The following is a 20946-nucleotide window of genomic DNA, read 5'->3' as shown; positions in this document are numbered from 1 at the left end:
CTGACTTCGTTTCCTCTTCTGCTTAAACGCCAAAAGGGGCCAGTGCAAAGGTCAGGGGCAGGGGTCTCTGTCGGCGGGGCCCAGGGGTGGAGTCTCAGCGCGGCTGCTGGTGACCTCTCCTGTCCCCTCCACGCTCAGGCTTGAACAGCGTCCCCGGGAGCATCTGGGACTTTGTTTCCGGCAGCTTCTCTCCCAGCCCGTCCCCCATCCTGAACACCGGCCCTGCCCCCTCCTCGAGTGCGAGTCCAAACGGCGCAGAGCTGGCCCGCGTCCGTCGGCAGCTGGACGAGGCCAAGAGGAAGATCCGGCAGTGGGAGGAGTCCTGGCAGCAGGTGAAGCAGGTGAGCGCCGGCAGCGGCGGGCAGGACCGGTGCACCCACAAGGGGCACCCGCAGCCCACCACCCCCTCCTCCCGGGTTTCAGGCCTGTGACGCGTGGCAGCGGGAGGCAAAGGAGGCGAAGGAGCGGGCCCTGGCGGCAGACAGCGCGCGGCAGCTGGCGCTGCGGAAGAAGGAGGAGGTGGAGGCCCAGTTCCGACGGCTGCAGGAGGAGCTGGAGGGCCGGGGCCTGTGCTCGGCGCTGGCGGGCCTGCAGCGCTGTGCCGACCTGGGCGCCATCCCTCTCCCCAAGCTGCACTCCCTGCAGAGCCGGCTGCGCCTAGACTTGGAAGCCGTGGACGGGGTGAGTCCTGGTTCCGGCTCTGGACGCCGCCCCCCCTCCCCGGGCCTGCAGGGCTTTGCCTTTCTCTCCAGAACCCATCTGTCCCCTCCTGCTGGCTCTGTCCTCTGAGGACAGGGTGGGCACCCCTCCTGCCCTGCGGGGTCACAGCCAGAGTGGCGCCTCACAGAGGTCGCCCCCCAGGGTCACTGGGTACACTTCTGCGTGCTTCCACCCTTCGCCTTTTCTGCCCTCGGCCATAAATCCCTGCCACACCAGGGCCTGTTGTGAGAACTTGGAGCCTCTGGAAGGTTCCACGGTCCTCACACACTCTCCCCACCCAGTGGCTGAGGCACACACCTGACTGCCTGGCCGCTGAGGCACAGTCCCCCAGGCTGCTCTCTTGGCCGGAAGCCCCGGTCCCGAGTCAGGGTCCCCACCAGTCCCATCCCTCAAGCTTGCTGGCCACGGCATGTCCACTGGGGGGCTCTATCTGGGCCTCACCCTTCAAGGGGGCCACCTGCCTGGCTGCCCCTTACCACGCCGGTGTGGCAGCTCAGCTCCTGGGGTCTTGCGAGGGGTCCCCCGGCCCTGACTCTGCAGCCGGGACCACATTCCCCAGCGTCACATGGAGGGCCCCCGCCCGGGAGGCTGCCCGACCCCACCACCACCTGTGTCTCGCCCTGCAGGTGATCTTCCAGCTGCGAGCCAAGCAGTGCGCCGTGTGTCGGGAGCGGGCCCGTGGCGGCGTCCTGCAGCCTTGCCAGCACCGCGTGCTCTGCGAGCCGTGCGCCGCGGGCGCACCCCCCTGCCCCTACTGCGAGGGCCAGCCCCTCCCATGGTGACCGCTCCGGCGCCCCCACCCCAAGCTCCGGCATCCTCTCTCCAACCTCATGGGTGCAGCCCCGGAGCCCGCCCGGGCGGCCCCACGGGCTCGGCGATGACACGGGGTTTGCGGGCCTGACGCACTGTGATCCCGCCAAGCACTTTGTAAACCGGGGGCGTTAGACCTTCTAAGTTGCTATAAGCTGCTTTCTAGGTTGGTGTTTTTTTAATATGCGATAATATGAAGCTTTATATGTGTACTGTGAACTGACATTTCCTATCAGTTTATCGTTAATTCATGGTATGGTAAAGATCTTAGATTCCTTATTCTGAAATTAGTACTTATGAAATGAGCGTTTAGTAGTGAGAAATGCCTAGGATTTTTTATAGTTTTCAAATTAAGTGCAAATAGTATTTATAGCAGTCATACTGAAAGATCTAGAGGTTTTTAATATTGTGAAAGGAACTCCTGATTGCGAGCACACGCACATTAACTGGAGTTTTATATTCCAGGACCAGGCAGTGGGGCCGAGCCGATCACGCTCCGTGACCCGCAGCCGCTTTTCTAAGTGCCTGAGCCTCGCACGCGGGGCGGAGGAGGCCCCTCCCTCGGTGTGTTTGCGCCTCTGGGGGGAAGCGCGGCCCGGGCCCGACGGGGGAGGCGCTCACGTTAATCTTACAAAGCCGTGCCTGAGCCTGTGGAGCCTCACAAGCATGCCGGGAGCGTGTCCAGCTCCCACGTGGCCGGCCTGAGGCCAGAGACTTGACCACGGCCACTCCCTGCGGCCGGACGGATGCCAGCTCGCAAGGGAGAGGCTCCGAGGCTGCGGGGTAGTCGGGGGATTAGTGGAGTCACTCAGGCGACCCCAGGCTTGCAGAGAGAGCCCAGCCGCCTGGCCGTGGCAGAAACGTTCCTGAGAACAGGTTTGGTTTTGGTGATGACTTGAATGTTCTCTGGTCTGCATTGGGTCATTTTTCCTAGAAATCTGGGGAGAAGCAGAGGATGTCTGTAGTTTAGCCAGACTGTTCTCCGTGCGGCAGCTGCCGATGGCCGCGGGAAGAGCTCCCCCAAGCCCGCAACTGGGGGCGGGAGCAGGTGCTGCCCCTGTGGCCGGGAAGTGTCGGCCCCCACGGCTTTGCCAAAGACTTTTAATAGCATTTTGTAAAGTGCAAAGTGGCTCGGTAAAAATTATCAGTAACCAAATATTTGCTATGGTAAGAGGTTGAAAACCTTTGTTAAGACGCACCGATCGTTCTGCCGTTTGAGAGGTGGGTCCGTGACGTTCTGCAGCTGGTCCGCGACGAAAGGTGACTATTGACTTGGTTTTAGTGAATCTACTTTGTTTTTAATGATAGTGATGATTTATTAGCTCTTAGAAATGACGTATATTTTGTGCTGTTATCACCGTTTAAAATTATTTTTATTAATATTTATGCACTTGTTTCCCATTTCAGGCCTTTGGTCTTTTGGGAAACGGGACAATGTTGGTTATCAATGCCTAGCCTAGATATTTTCAAATTATAAACAGCTAAGGACAGTTAAGCTTGAGGTCTGTGTATAAGCTATTCCGGTCGGGTCTTGCTGTGCAGTGGGAGAGACTGGAGCCGCGGCGTCGCGGGGACCCCGCCCTGCATGCGTCCCGAGGCCCTCGGGGGCTGCTGGTTTGGGGCCTCGCTGTCCTGCAGGTGGGCGTGGCTGCTGTCTGCGCCTCTGGTGTTCGCGGTGACTGTGGTCGCCAGAGACCTTGGCTCAATGTGGACGCTTAATGTGGGTTAATTTATGGACGCCTCGATCTATGTTCTGAGTATTTAGGTGAGAATGTTACTGGAATGGCATTTTAACCCAGAAGGTAGTATTTATAATGTGTAATCAATCATTTACTTGTAGTGAATTGTTTCAAGTTAACACTTGTTTAAATTTTTTTACACTACAGCATTTATGCAATGGTTTACAGAATTCATGAATTATTTTTATCAATCAGTACAGGAATTAAAACTTTGAATCTTTATTTTGTCTGCCTCTTTGAGCTGAGCCACGGGGTCCTGGAGGCAGAGGAAGCGGCCCCCACCTGCTCCTCTCCCCGCCAGTCCGGTGCTGCCCTGGCCCTGTCTCGGGTCACAAGGTGTTCCCACGCAGTCCCGGGTCGCCTCGTAGCTGCTCTGCGGTCCCGTCTGTGGGTGTCTTGGGGTCCACGTGCTCCGAGCTGGAAGTTTCTGCCAGAACACCGAGCGGCAGGAGTCAGCACAGGGCCTGGCCCGCAGGCGGCAGGTCCCCAGGTGGGCTGGGACCCCGCGCTGGGCATGACTCACCCGCAGGCCTGGTGTGCGGGATGCCGTGCTGGGTCAGCACGCTCTTCAGCCTCCTGAGCTCCTTCGCCAGCTGTCTGTGCGCCTGCGGCAGAGCATTCGGAGGGCAGGGCGTGAGGCCCAGCGGTGGCGGCCGTCGCGGGGCCAGGCACCCTTCCCTGTCCCTACCTCACTGCAGTCCTCTAAGGTCTGGAACGCCGGGACCTTGGCGCCTCCTTCTGGCACCGATTCACTTTCCTGTGGGGTCTTTAGGTAGCCGGCATCCTCAAAAAGTGCCCTGAGCAACTTGTTGTAGCCCTGGAGACAGTGGAGGAGGACACCGCCAGCTCCTGGCTGCACCGCGCCCGGCCGGGGGGGTGTTCCCCCCACACCTCACCTGGGCTGTGATGAGCTCGTCAGCCAGGTCCTGCTCGGCCCGGTCCCAGCGCCGCTGCAGGGAGGGGGGCAGGGCCGGGTACACTGCAACCCAACAGACGCCGACTGAGCCAAGCTCCTCTGCCCCCACCTGCACCCCGGGGTTGCCCCAGGGTCCTACCTAACAAGGAGTGTGGGTGGCAGACGAGAGGCGTCTCGAACGTCAGCGCATAGACACAGGTGCTTGGCTCAGACACGTGGGCCAGGCGGTTGCTTTTTCCACAGGTAAGCTCCACCTGTGCGGAAGCCGTGGTGGGCAGGTTGCGGGAAGCGGGGTCCCCGCGTCCTCGGCCCGTCCCGCAGGCCCACCTTGCTCTGCCGGCTCCGGGAGCGGCAGGAGTCGCCGTCCCTCATCCACATGCCCCCGAAGGTGTTGTTGGAGATTTCCCACTCGTGCCAGATGCTGAGGGGGTAGCAGAGCACGTGAGGGGGGACGGGCCACCAGCCCAGGGGCCCGGGACCACCTGCCCGCCCCCGGCTCACCCCAGGATCCCGCTGTAGGCGTTCCAGCGGAAGGTCTGCTCATGCTGTGTCACGTTGTGGAACGGGCAGAACTCGTACTTGTACCTGGGGGCACAGGCGCGTCAGGGGGGCCCCGGCCCCCACCCCCGCCAGCACCGCCCCTCACTCACGTGGACTCCACTAGGCTGAAGCACTTGCCAGAAAGCCTGAAGAGGTGCGCAGGCCCTGGAAGAGAGCACAAGAGGCTGAGTCCGGCGTGGAATGCAGGCGCGCGCACGGCCCACGGGACTAGACCTTCCGGGGAAAGGCAGGTCAGTTTAAACTCGAGACGGGAGCACAGGAGCCTGAGTGATGTCAGGAAAGCATCAGAAGAACCAGAAACCAGCTGAACCAACCTGACGGGAGGTTCTGGGGCACAGAGGGGGACGGCAATCAAGCAAGTACCAGGCAACCTTCAAGCTGGTGGGACCAGTTCTGGGGCGTCTGCAACTCTCCAACTGGCAGGGGCTGCCCGAGCAGCGGTCCCTGATTTGCCGAACTCGGATCTCAAGCAGGAGAGGCGAGCAGAGCTCACGAAAGCCGCAGGGGGTGCAGAGCCTTGCAGGAGCTTATGGGGGGACATCCACAACAGGGCACCCGAAGGCGCCGGGGAGCAGTGGGGGGAGACAGAGAAAGGCAGGCCTTCGAGAGCAGCCATGCGCACACGGCTGACGAGGAGCCCCAGCACAGAGCCCGGTTTTCCACCAGTCCTCACAACGCGTACGTACAAAGCACCAGGAAAAGGTGACAACCCTCCCAGGAGTATAGCCCAGGTGCTGGACTGAGGAGAGACTTCCAAACCGTCTTAAATATGCTCCAGGAACTACAAGATTAGGGACAAAAACAGCTATTACAGGAAGAAACCGAGAGAGAAACGCTGGAGATGAAAAGCACGAGCCGAGTGCAGAACCCACAGGAAGGCCCAGCACCATCTGAGCAGACGGGAGCCAGGGACCAGCGGCAGGGCCGAGGACAGAAACTTCCCAGCAGGACAGAAGACACGAATTTACAGATGCAGGAGGCTCGCTGGACTGCGAGCCCGGCAAGCTCCGACCCTCCCCAAGGAGACCCTCACGCAGGCAACGTCTGTGAGCTCGGTGGGGCCCTGCACGGACGCCTGCGGGCCAGAGAGCAGCTCGACGGTGCCGCACCCGGACCGGCCCAACCCCTACGGGGCAGAGTGAAGACAGCCGGGGTGCCCGCGGAGGGGTTCCTGATGGCTGCGGGGCGCCCCTCCAGACAGAACAAGGTCTGGACGCTTCTCCAGTCAGCGCAAATCCAGGGCCAAGCTGCACGGCCGGGAGGGTTGTGTGATGGTCAACCTACAGACTCTGGAACACTGATGCACGACCCGTCACCACAGTCCTTTGCTGGTGGCCACCCAGTGTCCAAGGGGGTCACCCGTGGATGGGTGACAGGCTGGGGGAGGGGTGGACCTTACGGGACTGTTTGTATGGGATGAAAATAGAAAAAATTCAAATTAGAATTTAATAACTTCTGATGTTATCAACCCCCATGGTTTCCACAGAGAAAATAGCCATGAGATACACACAAGTAGAAATGAGAGTGAAATCAAGCCTGTCACCTGGAAGAAAACGTCCATAGAGTAACACGGGAAACGAGGGACAGAGAAGCCACCAGCTGTGCCGCTCTGGGTCCAGGCAGTCCGTCCTCTCAAGCGCATTCCGAAGGCAAGCACTGGCCCCGGGCACAAGTGCCCCCTAGGCCGGCCCCAGACCGTCGGGCGCGACAGACCCCACAGCAAACAGACCCTAAGCAGGAAGTCGTCAGGAGACCAAGGACACTCCATTCAAGTTCTTACGAACCTTACTCCGGTTATAACCACACACTTTCCTTCCTGATCACAATGGAAAGCAGAGCTCACAGCAGGAACATGGGGGGCGGGGCTTCGCATAAATATGGGAATTATCATCTCAGCCACTGGGTCAGATAGGAACTCACAAGGGAAATTAGAAAACACTCAGGCAGAAACAGCGAGCCCAGGGTTCTAGAGCTCACGTGGCGCGGCACCAGCAGTGCTAAGGGGGGTTTGCAGCTCCGGCACGGGCGACAAACCAGACCCCGACTCCTGCCACCTTCAGGAAGGAGACAAAGCACACTCAACCCAGAGCAGGAGGAGGACAGCATAATACAGGCTGGAGCAGAGACAAAAATCAGTAAACCCGACGCTGGTTCTTTAAGAGATCAAAATCCTGGGGCGTCTGCCTTCTGCTCAGGGCGTGATCCCAACGCTCTGGGATCGAGCCCCACATCAGGCTCCTCCGCTGGGAACCTGCTTCTTCCTCCCCCACTTCCCCTGCCTGTGTTCCCTCTCTCGCTAGTTGTCTGTCAAATAAATAAATAAAATCTTTAAATTAAAAAAAAATCAGGGGCGCCTGGGTGGCACAGCGGTTGAGCGTCTGCCTTCGGCTCAGGGCGTGATCCCGGCGTTATGGGATCGAGCCCCACGTCAGGCTCTTCCACTGGGAGCCTGCTGCTTCCTCTCCCACTCCCCCTGCTTGTGTTCCCTCTCTCGCTGGCTGTCTCTATCTCTGTCGAATAAATAAATAAAATCTTTAAAAAAAAAAAAAATCAAAATTCATGTGCCTTTAGCTGGACTGACAGTCCACACACAGTGGAACTCCTAAAATCAGACATGAAAGCAGGGACACTGCCAGTTCGGCAGAAATGTGAGACTACTACGAGAAATGCACACCGACCAACGGACAGCCCTTGTGAAACGGACACATCCCTAGAAACCCAGCTGACCAGTCCTCCTCACGCGTTCCCAGAGCCTCCGAGGCCAGCGTCACCCTGGCACCAAAGTCACGCAGATCCATCACGAACGCAGATGCAGAAAATCCTCCACGGAAACAACAGCAGACGCACCTCCACAGCACATTAAAAGGACCCTACACAAGTGGGGTTCATCCCCAGGACACGAGCATGCTTCCAACTCCAACGGTCAATACAAGAGAATCCATTAGCAGAAGGAAGGGGGACCCATGGCCACTCAGCTGTTGGAGAAAGCAGCACTTGACAGACTTCAACCCCTCTCATGACACACAGTCCACAAACGAGGAAAAGCAGGAACCTGGCACTACGACGGAGGCCACCGAGGCCGACCCCACGTGCTCGTCAGATCCACACGAGACGGAGGATGTGCACTGCGCTGCACCCCATTCCGACCCCGCACTGCAAGCTCTAGCCAGAGCAACAGGCAAAACCCAAAGGCGTCCCAGTTGCAAAGGAAGAAATAAAACTACATTGTCACGATTGTGTATGGAGAACACCCGAGAGTCCGCAAGTCTGTGTGCAGAGCTGCAGGACACAACCCTAACACCAGGTGTGTTCCCTGCACCGACCACCCAGAGAGGACATGAAACAATTCCAGCTACGAGAGCGTCAAAAAGAAAATAGTGGGAATAAACCAAAAAGGCAAAATACTTGTACAAACTACAGAATGGACTGAAATTAAATAAGTGAAGTGAAAGGAGAGATGCCACGTTCGCAGATAGGAAAACTTACTCTTAAAATGTGACCTAATTAGGTCACCCTAAGTGACCTAATTCAATCTGTATCAAAATCCCGGTAACATTTTTTTGCAGAAATAGGAAAACCCATCCTAAAATGAAAATGGAATCTCAAAGAACCCCAAATAGGCAAAACTATCTTGTAAAAGAACAAAGTTGAAAAACGTAATCCCTGATTTCAAAATGTGCTTCAAAGCCATAGACTGAAACAGTGCAGTGCCGCCGTGCACGCAGTTGGGGCGACGGAGCACAGGGCCCACAAACAGTCCTGAAAACCCGTTCCTATGATCTGACATCAAGACCATTCAGTGGGGAAAGGACCACCTGCTCAGTAAATGGTTCCAGGAAACTATCCAGACGCAGAAGGACGACACTGGAACCTTTCTTTACACCGTATACAAAAATAACTCAAGGGGCGCCTGGGTGGCTCAGCGGTTAAGCGTCTGCCTTCGGCTCAGGGCGTGATCCCGGCGTTGTGGGATCGAGCCCCACATCAGGCTCTTCCGCTATGAGCCTGCTTCTTCCTCTCCCACTCCCCCTGCCTGTGTTCCCTCTCTCGCTGGCTGTCTCACTCTGTCAAATAAATAAAATCTTAAAAAAAAAAACAAACTCAAAATGGATTTGAGGTTAGCCCTAAATAAAAAGCTTAGTAGAGAAACAGAGGGGAAAATCCTTAGGACACTGGCTTTGGCGATGACTTCTTGGCTATGACCCCAAAGGCACTCTAAGAAACAGAACCGATGACTGGGACTTGGAAGTCTAGAACATCTGTGCATCGGACGGCACCATCAAGAGAATGAAAGACACAACCCACAGGATGCAAGAAAATACTTGCAAATCACACTTCTAGTGGGGTAATAATATCCAGGACACACAAAGAACTGTAGCAACACCACCACATTCCCCAACGACCTCAGTCTAAAATGGGCCAAGGACTGACTCAGAGAGTTCTCTGAAGAAGTTCCATCAATAGTCCCTGGGACACAGAGAGAGTGGTCACCAGGGAAACCACTGAGCCCACAAGGAGATCTCACTGCACACCCGTGAGGACGCACGCACGCGCACGCGGGAAGACGACAAACGTCAGGATGCGGAGGAACATACTGTGGCCATCATTTTGCAATACGCACAAATGCCGAACCGTGCGTTGTACGCCTGGAACTATCTGTTCTAGATCCACTTTACCTCAATTTTAAAAAGGACCAACCAGCAGGCCCCTCACAGGGAGCGCCAGCAATGGGGAGAGGCGGGCAGACCGGTCCGAGCGCACCCTACGAACGCGCTCACGTTGTCACAGGTGAAGGATGACTGGGAGTCCCTACGGTAAGCCCAGAGCAAGTGCGCCACGCCGGACGCAGTGAGGCACGCGACTCAGGGGAACCCCGCTGACCGATGGGAGCGCGCGGACTCCCACGAGTGAACCTAACGGCCCTGAGAGTTCTGACCTCATCTGCGCAGGAAGCAGGAAAGAACGTGACCCGGATCGGAGGCCAAGGCCGCCGACACCAGGCCGAGCCTCCCCCCACAGGGCGCTCCGGAGCGCGGGGGCCGGGCCTAGACAAGCCCACCCCGGTGTCACGGACCAGAGCGACGGGGACGATGGGGCCGACCCAGCGGCTGGGAAGTCGGCCCACACAAGAAGGCAGTGGGCCCCGAGGATAAGCCCCAGCAGTTTCCTGCTGAAGGTCACCCCCCGGGAAGGACGGCGGCCTCACCGCTCAGAGCGGACGGAGGGTAACTGCTGAAAAGCATTTACAGTGTTTTAGGATCAGCCCTTCAACTCTTTGAGGCAAAAACGTGTACTTGACAGAATTCGGCAGGAAGCACCAGGGAGGGGGTCGCTGTGCTGGTGTCTGAGAACCAGTCCGCACACACGGCTCTTGGAGAAGAAAACAGCCCTGGTTTTAGAAACCAAGTCAGTGACGTTCCTTTGTATCTGACACTTCGCTTTGTATCAAGTAGTCCTATCAACACTCACTCTGTTTCAGAACCGAAATCTGAGGGGCTCCTGGCTAGCTCAGTGGGAAGAGCTCGTTATTCGGGTTCTCCGGCTGTGAGTCTGAGCCTCACTCTGAGTGTGGTGATTATTAAAAAAGTAAATAAACTTAAAAATACCATTTTTACTTTTGGAAACTACAAGTCAGATGAGCTGTTCAGCTGCATCAGGGAGAAGGCAGCTGGCTCGCTGTTGCGTGTGCCGTCTTGCTTAGAAGACATGAATGTCTCCACGGGGCGCCTGGGTGCGCAGTCGTTAAGCGTCTGCCTTCGGCTCAGGGCGTGATCCTGGCGTTGCGGGATCGAGTCCCACATCGGGCTCCTCGGCTGGGAGTCTGCTTCTTCCTCTCCCTCTCCCCTGCTGTGTTCCCTCTCTCGCTGGCTGTCTCTCTCTCACATAAATAAATAAAATCTTAAAAAAAAAAAAAAAGACATGAATGTCTCCAGTATTTTCCTCGCTGTCTCCTGCTGGAAAATACGGAGGCAGGCCCCCATGGGGCTCTCCCTGCCCCACACCGGGGGTGCTTCTCTCCCTGCTTTGCTAGGACATCAGAGCCCTGGGCGCGGTACGGTCTGGGCGAACGACTGATTATTTTTGGTCTTCCATTCTGAAAACACAAGACCAAGAGCAAAGCTCACGTTCTGGAAAACGTGGCAGCTCCGCCCGTGAACTCTGGGTCCTGTGGGACCTGCCGCCAGCTGTGATCAGTCCTGAGCGGGCCGGTGCTCGGGGTCCGAATGTCCGAGCACAGTGCTCACCTGTGTTGCTTTCAGCTCTTTTAGATCCATGATTAACTTACATTCCCTTTTAGAATTATGTTTAATTGCTGAAAGAGATTACTTCTGTCATACTGAATGATAGGAAATTTTTTCATAGAACTTTCCTCAACTGTATTTCTTGTGTTCCTCACATGCTCAAACTAGTGGATTTTAAAAATTCAGTAAGAGGTTGGAAACTGTGCGGTGTAACTGTTGTGACTTTGTGCTGATATTCACTGTATTTGAAATGCCAGACTTTACAAAACAGCGGATCTTCATTAGAACCACTGGCTCGCTCCCAGGTCTCTGACCTTTTGAGTTTTGATTTTAATTGTTAGCTTAAAGAAAATCCTTGCACTACATTATTTTCACAAAACTCAAGATTCTCACATTAAAGGTTTTGTTTTGGAAGAAATACTAACGGCTTTTAAAAAGCGAAGTTTCAGGAACAGAGGAGCTTTTCCCGAGACCGCGCTCCCCGTGGCTGTCGCTGTGCTGCTCCGCACGAGCGTCCAAGTCGCCTGGAAACCCTGACCGAGCCCCTCGCTTACCTTTCCCAAAGCAGCCTTTGGACACCTCGTTCTGGAAGCCTGCTTGAGTCACAGTAAAGGACACACACATTTCGGTGGGGAGGAGTGGTAAAAATGAAGAGCTCGGCCTCAATTCCATGAAACTAAGCTTTAAACTATTTTGTAGGAAGCTATTTAAGCTGCATAATGCAAACATGTCAAGCGTCCAGTGGGACCGCTTTTAAAAATGTACACATCACTGCAGGTCGGAACCCTTAAGTCTACGCATCAGTTATTCCAGGTGAAAGCGAGCTCTCAGAAAAGACTCGCTCTCTTGAGAACACGCGATTCACAGCTTCAGACTGAAGTACAGCAGCGCCCATGGGACGTGCGTCCCCCAAGCTGAGGGCCCGGCTGCATGGAAACCGCTGGTGCCATTTTCTTCGGCCCGGTACAGAGTTTTGGTGTTTGTTCTCTCAACATTTTTACAGATCGTACATTTGTTCAATCACGTTAGAGCTAGTTTGGGAATAAGTATTTTCTAAAAAGGGGGGCGCTTGGGTGGCTCAGTCGGTGAAGCGTCTGCCTTTGGCTCAGGTCATGATCCCAGGGTCCTGGGATCAAGCCCCATGTGGGGCTCCCATGTGAGGAGCCTGCTTCTCCCTCTGCCTGCTGCTCCCACCTCCACCCCCAGCTCGTGTGCTCTTTCTCTCCCATGTAAACAAAATCTTTAAAAAAAAAAAAATTATATATATATATAAATAAGTAAGTATGTAAGGGGTAGTCCTGAAAAAGTGGTGTCTTAAGAGTTTCTGAAGTCACCCAGAACAGACCCAGCCTGGGGCACGCAGCCCCACGGAGGCCCTGCGCCCCCAGCACCAGCTCCCCACTGCACGCGCGATGCCCAGAGCGTCACTGGCTTCGACGGTGGTATTCTCAGGTCTTCTTTTTACATCTTTAGAAACAACTACATTAAAAACCTTATTAATCAGTAGGCCAGTAAATATTAGGTTTGCTTTCTGAAGGAATGTTCCAATAAGGTGTCCGGAAACAGCTATTTCTTTTTTTTTTTTAGATTTTATTTATTTAACAGAGAGAGAGAGACAGCCCGCGAGAGAGGGAACACAAGCAGGGGGAGTGGGAGAGGGAGAAGCAGGCTCCCAGCGGAAGAGCCCGACGTGGGGCTCGATCCCAGGACCCTGGGATCACGCCCTGAGCTGAAGGCAGACGCCCCGGGGAGGCTCTTTCTGCCTCACTTGCAGACACCCCACACTTCTTGGGCATGCTTTGCAGGAGAATAGTCTGACCTCTGGTACAATGGTACGATTTACAAGTCTTGGAATAACTTAACATTCACCCTGTCCACCTGTTTTGAAAGTCTTTACATTTTTGTTGGGTAATTTTTTTAAAGATTTTATTTGAGAGAAAATGCACATGTGGGGTGGGGGGGGCAGAGGGAGGGGAGAAGCCGACTCCCCGCTGAGCAGGGAGCTGTCAGGTGATTTTTCCTAAGCCATGAATATAATCTATTAAACCATGTTTATGCTGTCCATTCTGGTTTTTTTAGTTGGAAAAAAAATGTTAAAAATATTTATGAAGAACACTTTACATATTTTTAATTTTAGGAGCACCTGGGTGCCTCAATCGGTTAAACGTCCAACTCTTGGTTTCAGCTCAGGTCATGATCTCATGGTCCTGAGATTGAGCCCCGTGTGGGGCTCTGTGCTGAGTGTGGAGTCTGCTTAAGAGTCTCTCTCTCTGGGGCGCCTGGGTAGCGCAGTCGTTAAAGCGTCTGCCTTCGGCTCAGGGCGTGATCCCGGCGTACCGGGATCGAGTCCCACATCGGGCTCCTCCGCTATGAGCCTGCTTCTTCCTCTCCCACTCCCCCTGCTGTGTTCCCTCTCTCGCTGGCTGTCTCTCTGTCACATAAATAAATAAAATCTTTAAAAAAAAAAAAAAAGAGTCTCTCTCTCTGTCCCTCTGCCTCTGCCCCTCCATCCGCTCACTCGCTCTAAAATAAATAAATGAAATGTATTTTTTAATATTAAAAAACAACAACAACATGCCACAGGGGAGCCCTAAACTGCCTACAAGCTCTGCGGGGCCCCGGAGCCCAATGCTGCACGCACACAGAGGGGAGGCCTGCAAAACCAGAGACCCAGCAGGGCCCGTGCGTGGGCTCAGATCTGCCTGAACAGACCACACTCTTCAAAGCAGCACAGCCCAGCCTGCGTCAAGAACTTACTCCAAAAATAGGAGACGTGTGAGCAGGCGGGCAGTGCGACCCGCACCTGAAAGAAAAGGAAAACCACTGCAGGTCAAGCCCCACACGGTGCAGATGCAGGAAGCAGAAGGGAATTTAAAAGTTATTACGACGTGTTCAAGGGAGTAAAGCCAAACAGTAAGGATAAACAGAAAATCTCAGCAGTTATGTAGAAAATAGAAAAAAGAACTGAAATTCTAGAAATAAAAAGGTCAGAAATAATTAGCGATTTAAATCCAGCAATATATAAAACATGCGTACTCATGACCGAGTGGGGTTCATTCCAAGGATACAAGATTGGCTCAACATTCAGAAATGCACGCTAACCTCGGTGTAAACAGCCCGAGAAAGCAACTCTCTGATCATCTCCACAGATACAGAAAAGCGTTTGACAAAATTCCCATCCACTTGTGCGTGAAAACTCAGCAGGGAGCAGAGGGAACGTCCTCGACCTAAGGGCAGCCACCACAGCCAACAGAGGGACAAGGAGCGAGGAAGGGGACACCGGCTCTCAAACAGCAAAGGAGGCCTGGCCGGTGCAACAGACAAGAAAAACCAACGAGAGGCACCAGATTGAAAAGGATAAAAAACAACCGTCTTTATTCCAGGTAACGTGAAGAAGAAATGTTAAGCACCACGGGAACACAAATGAACAAAATTTAGAATGTGGGGAACGAATGACCCAGTTTCTTCAATAAAGAAATTTCGAGGAAACAGGGAGGGGACCTATAGCTTCAGAGACCAGGTCCACGAGGCCGCAACACACAGAGCAGAAACACCGACTCAGACAAAGCAGATGTGAGGCTATTAGAAACCTAAAGCACTGACAGGGTCTTTATTGAAGGAATTCGTGCTTTTTTTAAAGTGTGGCTACACGCTCAGGACGTGCACGCCAGAAGATTTACAAATGAGCCGAGTTGTGAGAACAGAGCTTAGGCTGCAGCTGAGTGCCGGGACCCGGGGCCTCAATGTCCTTCCCTCCACTTTCCCGCCTGCTCCAAACCGGCCCTATCACAGAACTGTTTAAACTCAAGTAAAAATTGGGGCGCCTGGGGGGCTCCATCGGTAGAGCATCCGACTCTTGATTTCGGCTGAGGTCATAATCTCAGGGTCGTGGCATCGAGCCCCGGGTGGGGCTCCGGGCTCAGTGAGCAGTTTGCTTGAGATTCTCTCTCTCTCTGCCCTTCCCCGCCCCCCCCACCCTGTTCGTAAGCGCTTTCTCTAAAATAAATGAATCTTAAAACAAACAAACAAACTTAAAAGGTTTTAGAGTTAAGTGAAAATCCAAAGTGAAAGAGATGCACAGCGGGCACTAGTGCGGAGCACAGGCAGACACACCTAAAGTGCTTGTCAAAGTGATGAGTAGACACAGACGTGCTCGGCCTACACCGCAGAGCTCTGACGTCGGCTCTGGTTGGACGCGCCCTAAGATGAACTGCATCAAAACTCAAACTTCAGCCACTCGTTTCACAGTTATTAGTAGTATTGTTATTACAACCCCAAAGCTATTTTACATAATTATGGGAGTAAGCCAGTAAATATATTTATGTGATTAAGGAACCCAGCTTTTCAATGTTAGAAAAGGGAAGGAAAAACCTCCAACCCTGTAAAACTACATTTCAATTGGAAACTTAAAGTCACATGGACCCTCCAACATAAACACATATATATGTGTGTATGCTTTTTTTCTTGAAATAACAAGACTTAACAAGAAGTTGCAAAATTCCTAGTCCACGGTCCATGTGGGGTCACGCACCTCTCCCAGCGCTTACCCAGCTGTGGCTCAACAGCTCCACCAGGACGCTGACGGAGGCATGACAGAATCAACCACGGGCCATACTCAAGCTGAGTTTTTACATGTACTCACCAGTAAAAAAGCACAGTGACAGACAAACGACACGGATGAAACCCTGAAACACGCGGCCAGAAAGAAACCAGACACAGGAACATATGCTCTGGGACTCCATGTAGCTGGGGGCCAAGCACAGAGGACTCGCCTACAGTGACAGACACTAGAGAGTATGGAGGAGGAGGATTTGGAAAGGAGCGCACTCATTTTCTGGGTGATGGAACTGTTCCCCACCTTGTTTCAGGCAACAAGGACATGGATGTGGTCCATTGTCACACTTCATCAAATTGAATGTGTCAACTATAGCTCATTAAAAGAGTTTCACTATGAGCCGATAATAATCTTCAAAAAGAAAAAAGAAAGGAGGGGAGAGGAAGGGTCTTCTCTGCGGGGACCATCAGCTAGGAGACGGAGAAGTCCTGAGAGAGGTAGACAGTGGGCGCGCACTCTCCTCCTCCCTCCGCATACAGCGTGAGGCTCCCGGGCACAGGGGTCACTTAGAGCCCAGGGGCAGCTTGAAGCCTGCGTACCAAGGGCAGAGGCAGAAGCCCGTGTCGACGGGGGAGAGACCCTGGCCATGCTGCGCCACGGCCAAGCACTGCCTCCCACATGAGGCCACAGGTGGTCCACTGCCTCACTAGGAAGGATCCGTGGCCAGACCACTGAACTTGACCACCTGACTGTAATCGAGCATCAGCCTATCCCCCCACTCACAGAGCACACACCAAAGAAAGGAGAACAAGGCAAATGACCTAAACCAGAGCAATCCAGGAGGTCATTCTGTAAGACAACTGGCCCGGACTCCTCCAAGGTCAAGGTCATGAAAGCCTTTTTTTAAAGGGGGTACAGTGTAGAGGGACCTGTTCCAGATTTAAGACTACAGACACCTGATTAACCAAATACATGTGTGATCTTTGACTAATCCTGGGCCGGGGGTGGGGTGAGGACAGCTGTTGAGGACATTGAGACAACTGTTTACATTACACACTTACTGCTAATTTTGGGGGGTGGGGGATCCATACTGGAACTATTTAGGGATAAAGTGTCATAATGTCTGTAACCTAGTTTCAAATGGTTCAACAAAATGGAAATTCACTTTTTTCAAAATAACAGAAGGGAAGACCAGGCAAATGTGAACTGTTCATGGAGGCACAGGGTACACTGGTGTTCACGGTCCCACTTCCCCATTTTTCTTTTCAAAACTTTTCGTAATAAAAAGCAGGGATAAATCTGTTTAGAGTGAAAGCTCACATCTGTTCCGATTTCATCCTACCCATCCCCAAGCCCTCTGGCTTGGGGGTCCTTGCTGGAGGCCTTTACCTAGCCCCTCTTGCTGGACCCCTCTTCCCAGGTATCCCCATGCCCCCCTCACTTCCTTTCCTCCTTCAGCTTCTGACCCAAATGTCATTTCTCAGCTTTTTCCTGACTCCCCTATTTAAAATGGCAATCCCAAGGGGCGCCCAGCAGCTCAGTCCCTAGAGCACAGGACTCTTGATCTTGGGGTCGCAAGTTGGAGCCCCACACTGAGTGTACAGTTTACTTAATAACAATTAAAAATAAATAAAATGGCAATCCCCAAAGCAACACTCACCTCTTCACCCACACTCTTCTCTGCTTTCCCCGACCTACACGGTATTTCTCATCATCAAGCATTTCACCTACTTCTTTACCGGCCGGCACACGCTCTCCCCCCATTAGACTGTCACCTCCCGCAGAACACGCTCTCTACGTTTTGCTCATTTCTGCATTCCCACCACAGACCCTAACACACAGTAGTGCTCAATAAAAAACATTACTGGGTTTTTGCTTCCCGGATTTCTCATTTAACGACCCAGGGATTCCACTTCTGGGACCCTGCCTTAGGAAACCACGCACACGGCGCAGAGAGACACAATCCGTAGGAGGGATGTTCTCCACAGCATTGCTTCTAATGGCCAACAAACAAACAACACGTCTGAAGACAAAGGAACGCAGCGCCATCCTATAAAAGACCTTATAAGCATCAAGTGAGAAGAGTGAAGGCCGGTGTTCACCACCATGAAGACACGCACTGAGCAACAGCAAATGAGCAAACCTGTGTAGTTCGTGCTCAAAAACAGGCAAAAAATACGCTCTAAAAAACAGCGGCAGAACGCACCAAAACATTAATGCACGTTCTTCCTTGGACGCTTACGCACGTAAAAGCATAAAAGCCATCTGTGCCAAACTATTAACGGAGATCACCTCCACAAAAGGAATTCAAGGGGTCTAAATCCGGGGTAACTATTCAACTCGTACTAGAACGTTCTGAATAGTAACGCTAGTGCGCTCAAATTCTGAAAGGCTGCGAAACGACTGCACGAGCCTCCCGGCCCTTTCAGGGCCCCTCCTCCAGGCTGCCCCTGTCCACCCGAGCCGGGAACCCGCGCCGGCTCCCCGCTCCCCTCCCTGGCCGCCCGCATGTCCGCAGTCAGGGTCCCGCACTCACCAGATACGGGTGAAGGATCCCTCTTGGGCTGCAGGCGACTGGTCTGGGGCAGGAACGGGTTGTTGAGCCTGCGACAAGCGGCAGGGTCAGGGGGAACCGGGCTCTGGGCTGTCCCTCCGCGCCCCGCCGCGCCCCGCGGGGCCGCTCACCCGAACGCGTTGGGCTCCTCCACCACCTTCATCTTGGCGGCAGCCGCGGGCGCCGGCCCTGCGGGAAACGGGGCGGTGAGGAGGCGGGCGGGAGGCGGGGGGGGGGCGCACGCGAGGGGCCCCGGGGCGCAGCGACACTAACCTCGCGCCGCGAGCCCCAGCAGCAACAGGACGCCGGCCAGCCTCGCCGCCATCGCTCCGCGGCGCGCGCGGTCACGTGAGCACCGCCGGGCAGGAAGTGACGCTGGGCGCCTGCGCAGGTACGCGCGGCCGGGCTGCGGCTTAGCTGTAAGCCCACGGGTACAGAGACCCAGGTGCCAGCCATGGGCCGCAGGAGGGCGGCGCGGGGGCCGGGGGCCGAAGGCGGCCGCGCTCGCCATCCCGCGGGCCGCTCCCTGGAGGCCTTCGCCGAGGAGGTGGGCGCCGCGCTGCGCGGTGAGTGGGGCGCGATCAGGGGCCGCGGGGGCCGGGGGCGGGGGGCTGGGGGCTGGCCCTCTGAGCTGCGCCTGAGGCTCGTATCCTTCCGTGCTCTGGTGCAGCGTCTGTGGAGTCAGAGGCGGCGGAGGACGAGGGCAGCTCGGGCCCGGCGCCGCTACCCTGCACGCTGGCCATGTGGGAGCTGGGCCACTGCGACCCCCGGCGCTGCACTGGCCGCAAGCTGGCCCGCCTGGGCCTGGTGCGCTGCCTGCGTCTGGGCCACAGGTTCGGCGGCGTCGTGCTCAGCCCCGTGGGCTCCCAGTATGTGTCCCCCGCGGACAGGTAGGAGCGGGGGAGTGGGCGGGGTCCCTGCCTGTGCTCTGGCCTCTCCCTGAGCCCGGGACCCTGGAGCATCCTTCTTGTCGGGCTCACCGAGGTGTGCTTGTCTGGTTTGCCCCCGTTGCCTAGAGCAGGACAGAGTAGGTGTCAGTAAACGTTTGTTGAGTGAATAAGGGAGTCTGCTGCAGGAACACATGCTGTTGGGGGCTGAGGAACGATGTTCTTGTATCCCTGGTGAGGTCAGTCTCCAGGGATGGAGTCTCCAGAACCTAGCTCTGCTCTGCTCCTAACAGACAGCTGGTGGCACAGAGTGGGGTCGCTGTCATCGACTGCTCCTGGGCCCGACTGGATGAGACCCCCTTTGGGAAGATGCGAGGGAGCCACTTGCGGCTGCTGCCCTACCTGGTCGCTGCCAACCCTGTGAACTACGGCCGGCCCTGCAAGCTGTCCTGTGTGGAGGCTTTTGCCGCCACCTTCTGCATCCTGGGTGAGCGTCAGCGTGCCACCAAGTCTGGCTACACTGGCAGCGAGCGTTGTTCTTTTGCTGGCACCTCCCAGGAGCAATGTGAGGGTGTGTGGGGCAGTCGAGGTGGACAGGCCAGGATTTCAGCCCCACCTCTGTTGCCTCTCAACTTGCCCTCAGAGAATGTATGGTCGCTGTGGAGGCTCAAACAGGTGGCCCAATGAGACATGGGGAGAGGGCTTTCGTGGATGGCAGAGGCGGGCAAGCAGGCTGTCTGGGCCGGAGGATGGTGTCTAATGGGGAGTTTCAGGTGTGGGGCCGGCATTGAGGGTGCCGGGAACACACATGGGATGGGAGAGGGATTGTCAGCATCCTCGGGTTTCCCATGTCCTCGCCGTCAGGCTTCTCGGACCTTGCTGTCATTTTGCTGCGGAAGTTCAAGTGGGGCAAGGGCTTCCTAGACCTGAACCACCAGCTCCTCGACAAGTACGCAGCCTGTAGCAGCGCCGAAGACGTGCTGCGGGCCGAGCAGGAGTTCCTGGCTCGCGCCAAGGAGCGCCCCGAGGAGGAGGAAATCGGTGAGGCCTGGCATGGACACAGCCCCCTGGTTGGGAGCCAGGACCCTCCAGGCATGCCTCCTCCTGTTGAGAAGCTGGAGGGTGAGGCCTTCCTGCCCCAGCGTCTGGGAGGCTTGGTTGTGCTCTGAGCTCACCTGTAGCTCCCTTTCTTGCTTGCTTCCTCTGTTCAGATCCTTTTGACGTGGATTCTGGGCGAGAGTTTGCAAACCCCAACAGACCAGTGGCTGGCACCCGGTAGGTCCTTGGGTTTCCCAGGGCTCTCCTCTGCCTCGCTCCTCCTGCGGACGGCGTGGGTGGGGAGGAGCGGTGGATCCCTCAACAGCACAAGGGTTCTGTGACTGTGGAAGAGGGAATGTGGATGTCCCACTGGAGAGGTGTTGGTTTGAAGAACCCAGGGAATAGGAGAATCCGCCCTCAGCTGGGGGCTTTTGTGAATGAGTGTGCCCTTAGTGAACACACGTCCCCCTTCCAGGCTGCTTGCAGACAGTGGTGACAGCGACAGTGAGGACGAGCCTGAGGAGCACGGACCTGATGCCGAGGAGAGAGGAGACAGCGACAGCAGCAGCAGCCCTGAGGAGGCGGGTCTGCGGGAGCAAGGGGCAGAGGCCAGGGCCCCCGCAGAGGTTTGGAAAGGAATCAAAAAAAGGCAGAGAGACTAAACGTTGCAGACACGTTTATTTTTCATGGCGGAGTGATAAGGAACTGGAGACACAGCAGGACTTGTGGGGACACAGAAGGGCCTGGCAGCCTCGGCCCTCGCAGCACTGAGCAGCACCGGACTCTATCCCCATGCTTCTGACAGCTGTGCTGTTGGGCCTTCCAGCCCTCCCAGTGAAGCTGCAGGTCAAGGAGACCCCTGTGTGAGCCTGTTTCTTTGCACTTGGCCTGGGGATTGGGGGGGGGGGCGGGAATGACTCTCCG

At 55.3% G+C, this 20946-nt stretch overlaps 3 protein-coding genes across 8 annotated transcripts in view; 2 read left to right on the top strand and 1 right to left on the bottom strand.

Moving 5' to 3' along the window:
* UNKL (unk like zinc finger) overlaps positions 1–3491 on the top strand; it is a 37323-nt gene extending 33832 nt beyond the window's left edge. For all 4 annotated transcript variants that reach the window (XM_026484952.4, XM_026484954.4, XM_057315160.1 and 1 more), the window contains 3 exons: positions 139–341; positions 424–681; positions 1347–3491. In XM_026484952.4, coding sequence (XP_026340737.2) covers positions 139–341; positions 424–681; positions 1347–1502 — 617 coding nt within the window. In that variant the 3' untranslated portion in view covers positions 1503–3491. The remainder of the gene's footprint in view (positions 1–138; positions 342–423; positions 682–1346) is intronic.
* On the bottom strand, positions 2885–18444 carry GNPTG (N-acetylglucosamine-1-phosphate transferase subunit gamma). The gene is made up of 11 exons (XM_026485002.4): positions 18371–18444; positions 18229–18286; positions 18080–18147; positions 4836–4890; positions 4687–4770; positions 4513–4606; positions 4325–4439; positions 4166–4248; positions 3958–4086; positions 3793–3874; positions 2885–3696 (listed from the first exon to the last, which is right to left on the bottom strand). Exons 1-11 carry the CDS (start codon positions 18420–18422, stop codon positions 3599–3601), a joined length of 918 nt encoding a protein of 305 aa, XP_026340787.1. The 5' UTR covers positions 18423–18444; the 3' UTR covers positions 2885–3598.
* Positions 18445–18488: 44 nt separating this feature from the next.
* On the top strand, positions 18489–20900 carry TSR3 (TSR3 ribosome maturation factor). 3 transcript variants are annotated; one of them, XM_026484997.3, is made up of 6 exons: positions 18489–18663; positions 18768–18930; positions 19278–19471; positions 19849–20025; positions 20196–20259; positions 20498–20900. In XM_026484997.3, the coding sequence occupies exons 1-6, from the start codon at positions 18552–18554 to the stop codon at positions 20682–20684; spliced, it is 897 nt and encodes a 298-aa protein (XP_026340782.1). In that variant the 5' UTR covers positions 18489–18551; the 3' UTR covers positions 20685–20900. The 3 variants fall into 3 exon arrangements, with proteins under 3 accessions (XP_026340782.1, XP_026340781.1, XP_026340780.1); XM_026484996.3 differs by having other exon boundaries at positions 18768–18966; XM_026484995.3 differs by having other exon boundaries at positions 18768–18987.
* Positions 20901–20946: the final 46 nt, after the last annotated feature.

This window comes from Ursus arctos, unplaced genomic scaffold (genome assembly GCF_023065955.2).
Source record: "Ursus arctos isolate Adak ecotype North America unplaced genomic scaffold, UrsArc2.0 scaffold_2, whole genome shotgun sequence".
NCBI lineage: Eukaryota > Metazoa > Chordata > Mammalia > Carnivora > Ursidae > Ursus > Ursus arctos.
The sequence above is the reverse complement of the archived record's forward strand: the minus strand, read 5'-3'. Positions and strand labels throughout refer to the sequence as shown.

What these genes read in the sequence shown, in the direction of transcription:
- TSR3 (XM_026484995.3), top strand. Translation starts at nt 18,552, where the DNA reads ATGGGCCGCAGGAGGGCGGCGCGGGGGCCGGGGGCCGAAGGCGGCCGC. An exon ending in GGTGGGCGCCGCGCTGCGCG is followed by an intron (nt 18,664 to 18,767) that starts GTGAGTGGGGCG and finishes GCTCTGGTGCAG; the next exon opens with CGTCTGTGGAGTCAGAGGCG. An exon ending in CGCCACCTTCTGCATCCTGG is followed by an intron (nt 19,472 to 19,848) that starts GTGAGCGTCAGC and finishes CCTCGCCGTCAG; the next exon opens with GCTTCTCGGACCTTGCTGTC.
- GNPTG (XM_026485002.4), bottom strand. Translation starts at nt 18,422, where the DNA reads ATGGCGGCGAGGCTGGCCGGCGTCCTGTTGCTGCTGGGGCTCGCGGCG. An exon ending in GGATCCTTCACCCGTATCTG is followed by an intron (nt 4,891 to 18,079) that starts GTGAGTGCGGGA and finishes GCTCTCTTCCAG; the next exon opens with GGCCTGCGCACCTCTTCAGG. An exon ending in ACGAGCTCATCACAGCCCAG is followed by an intron (nt 4,087 to 4,165) that starts GTGAGGTGTGGG and finishes CACTGTCTCCAG; the next exon opens with GGCTACAACAAGTTGCTCAG.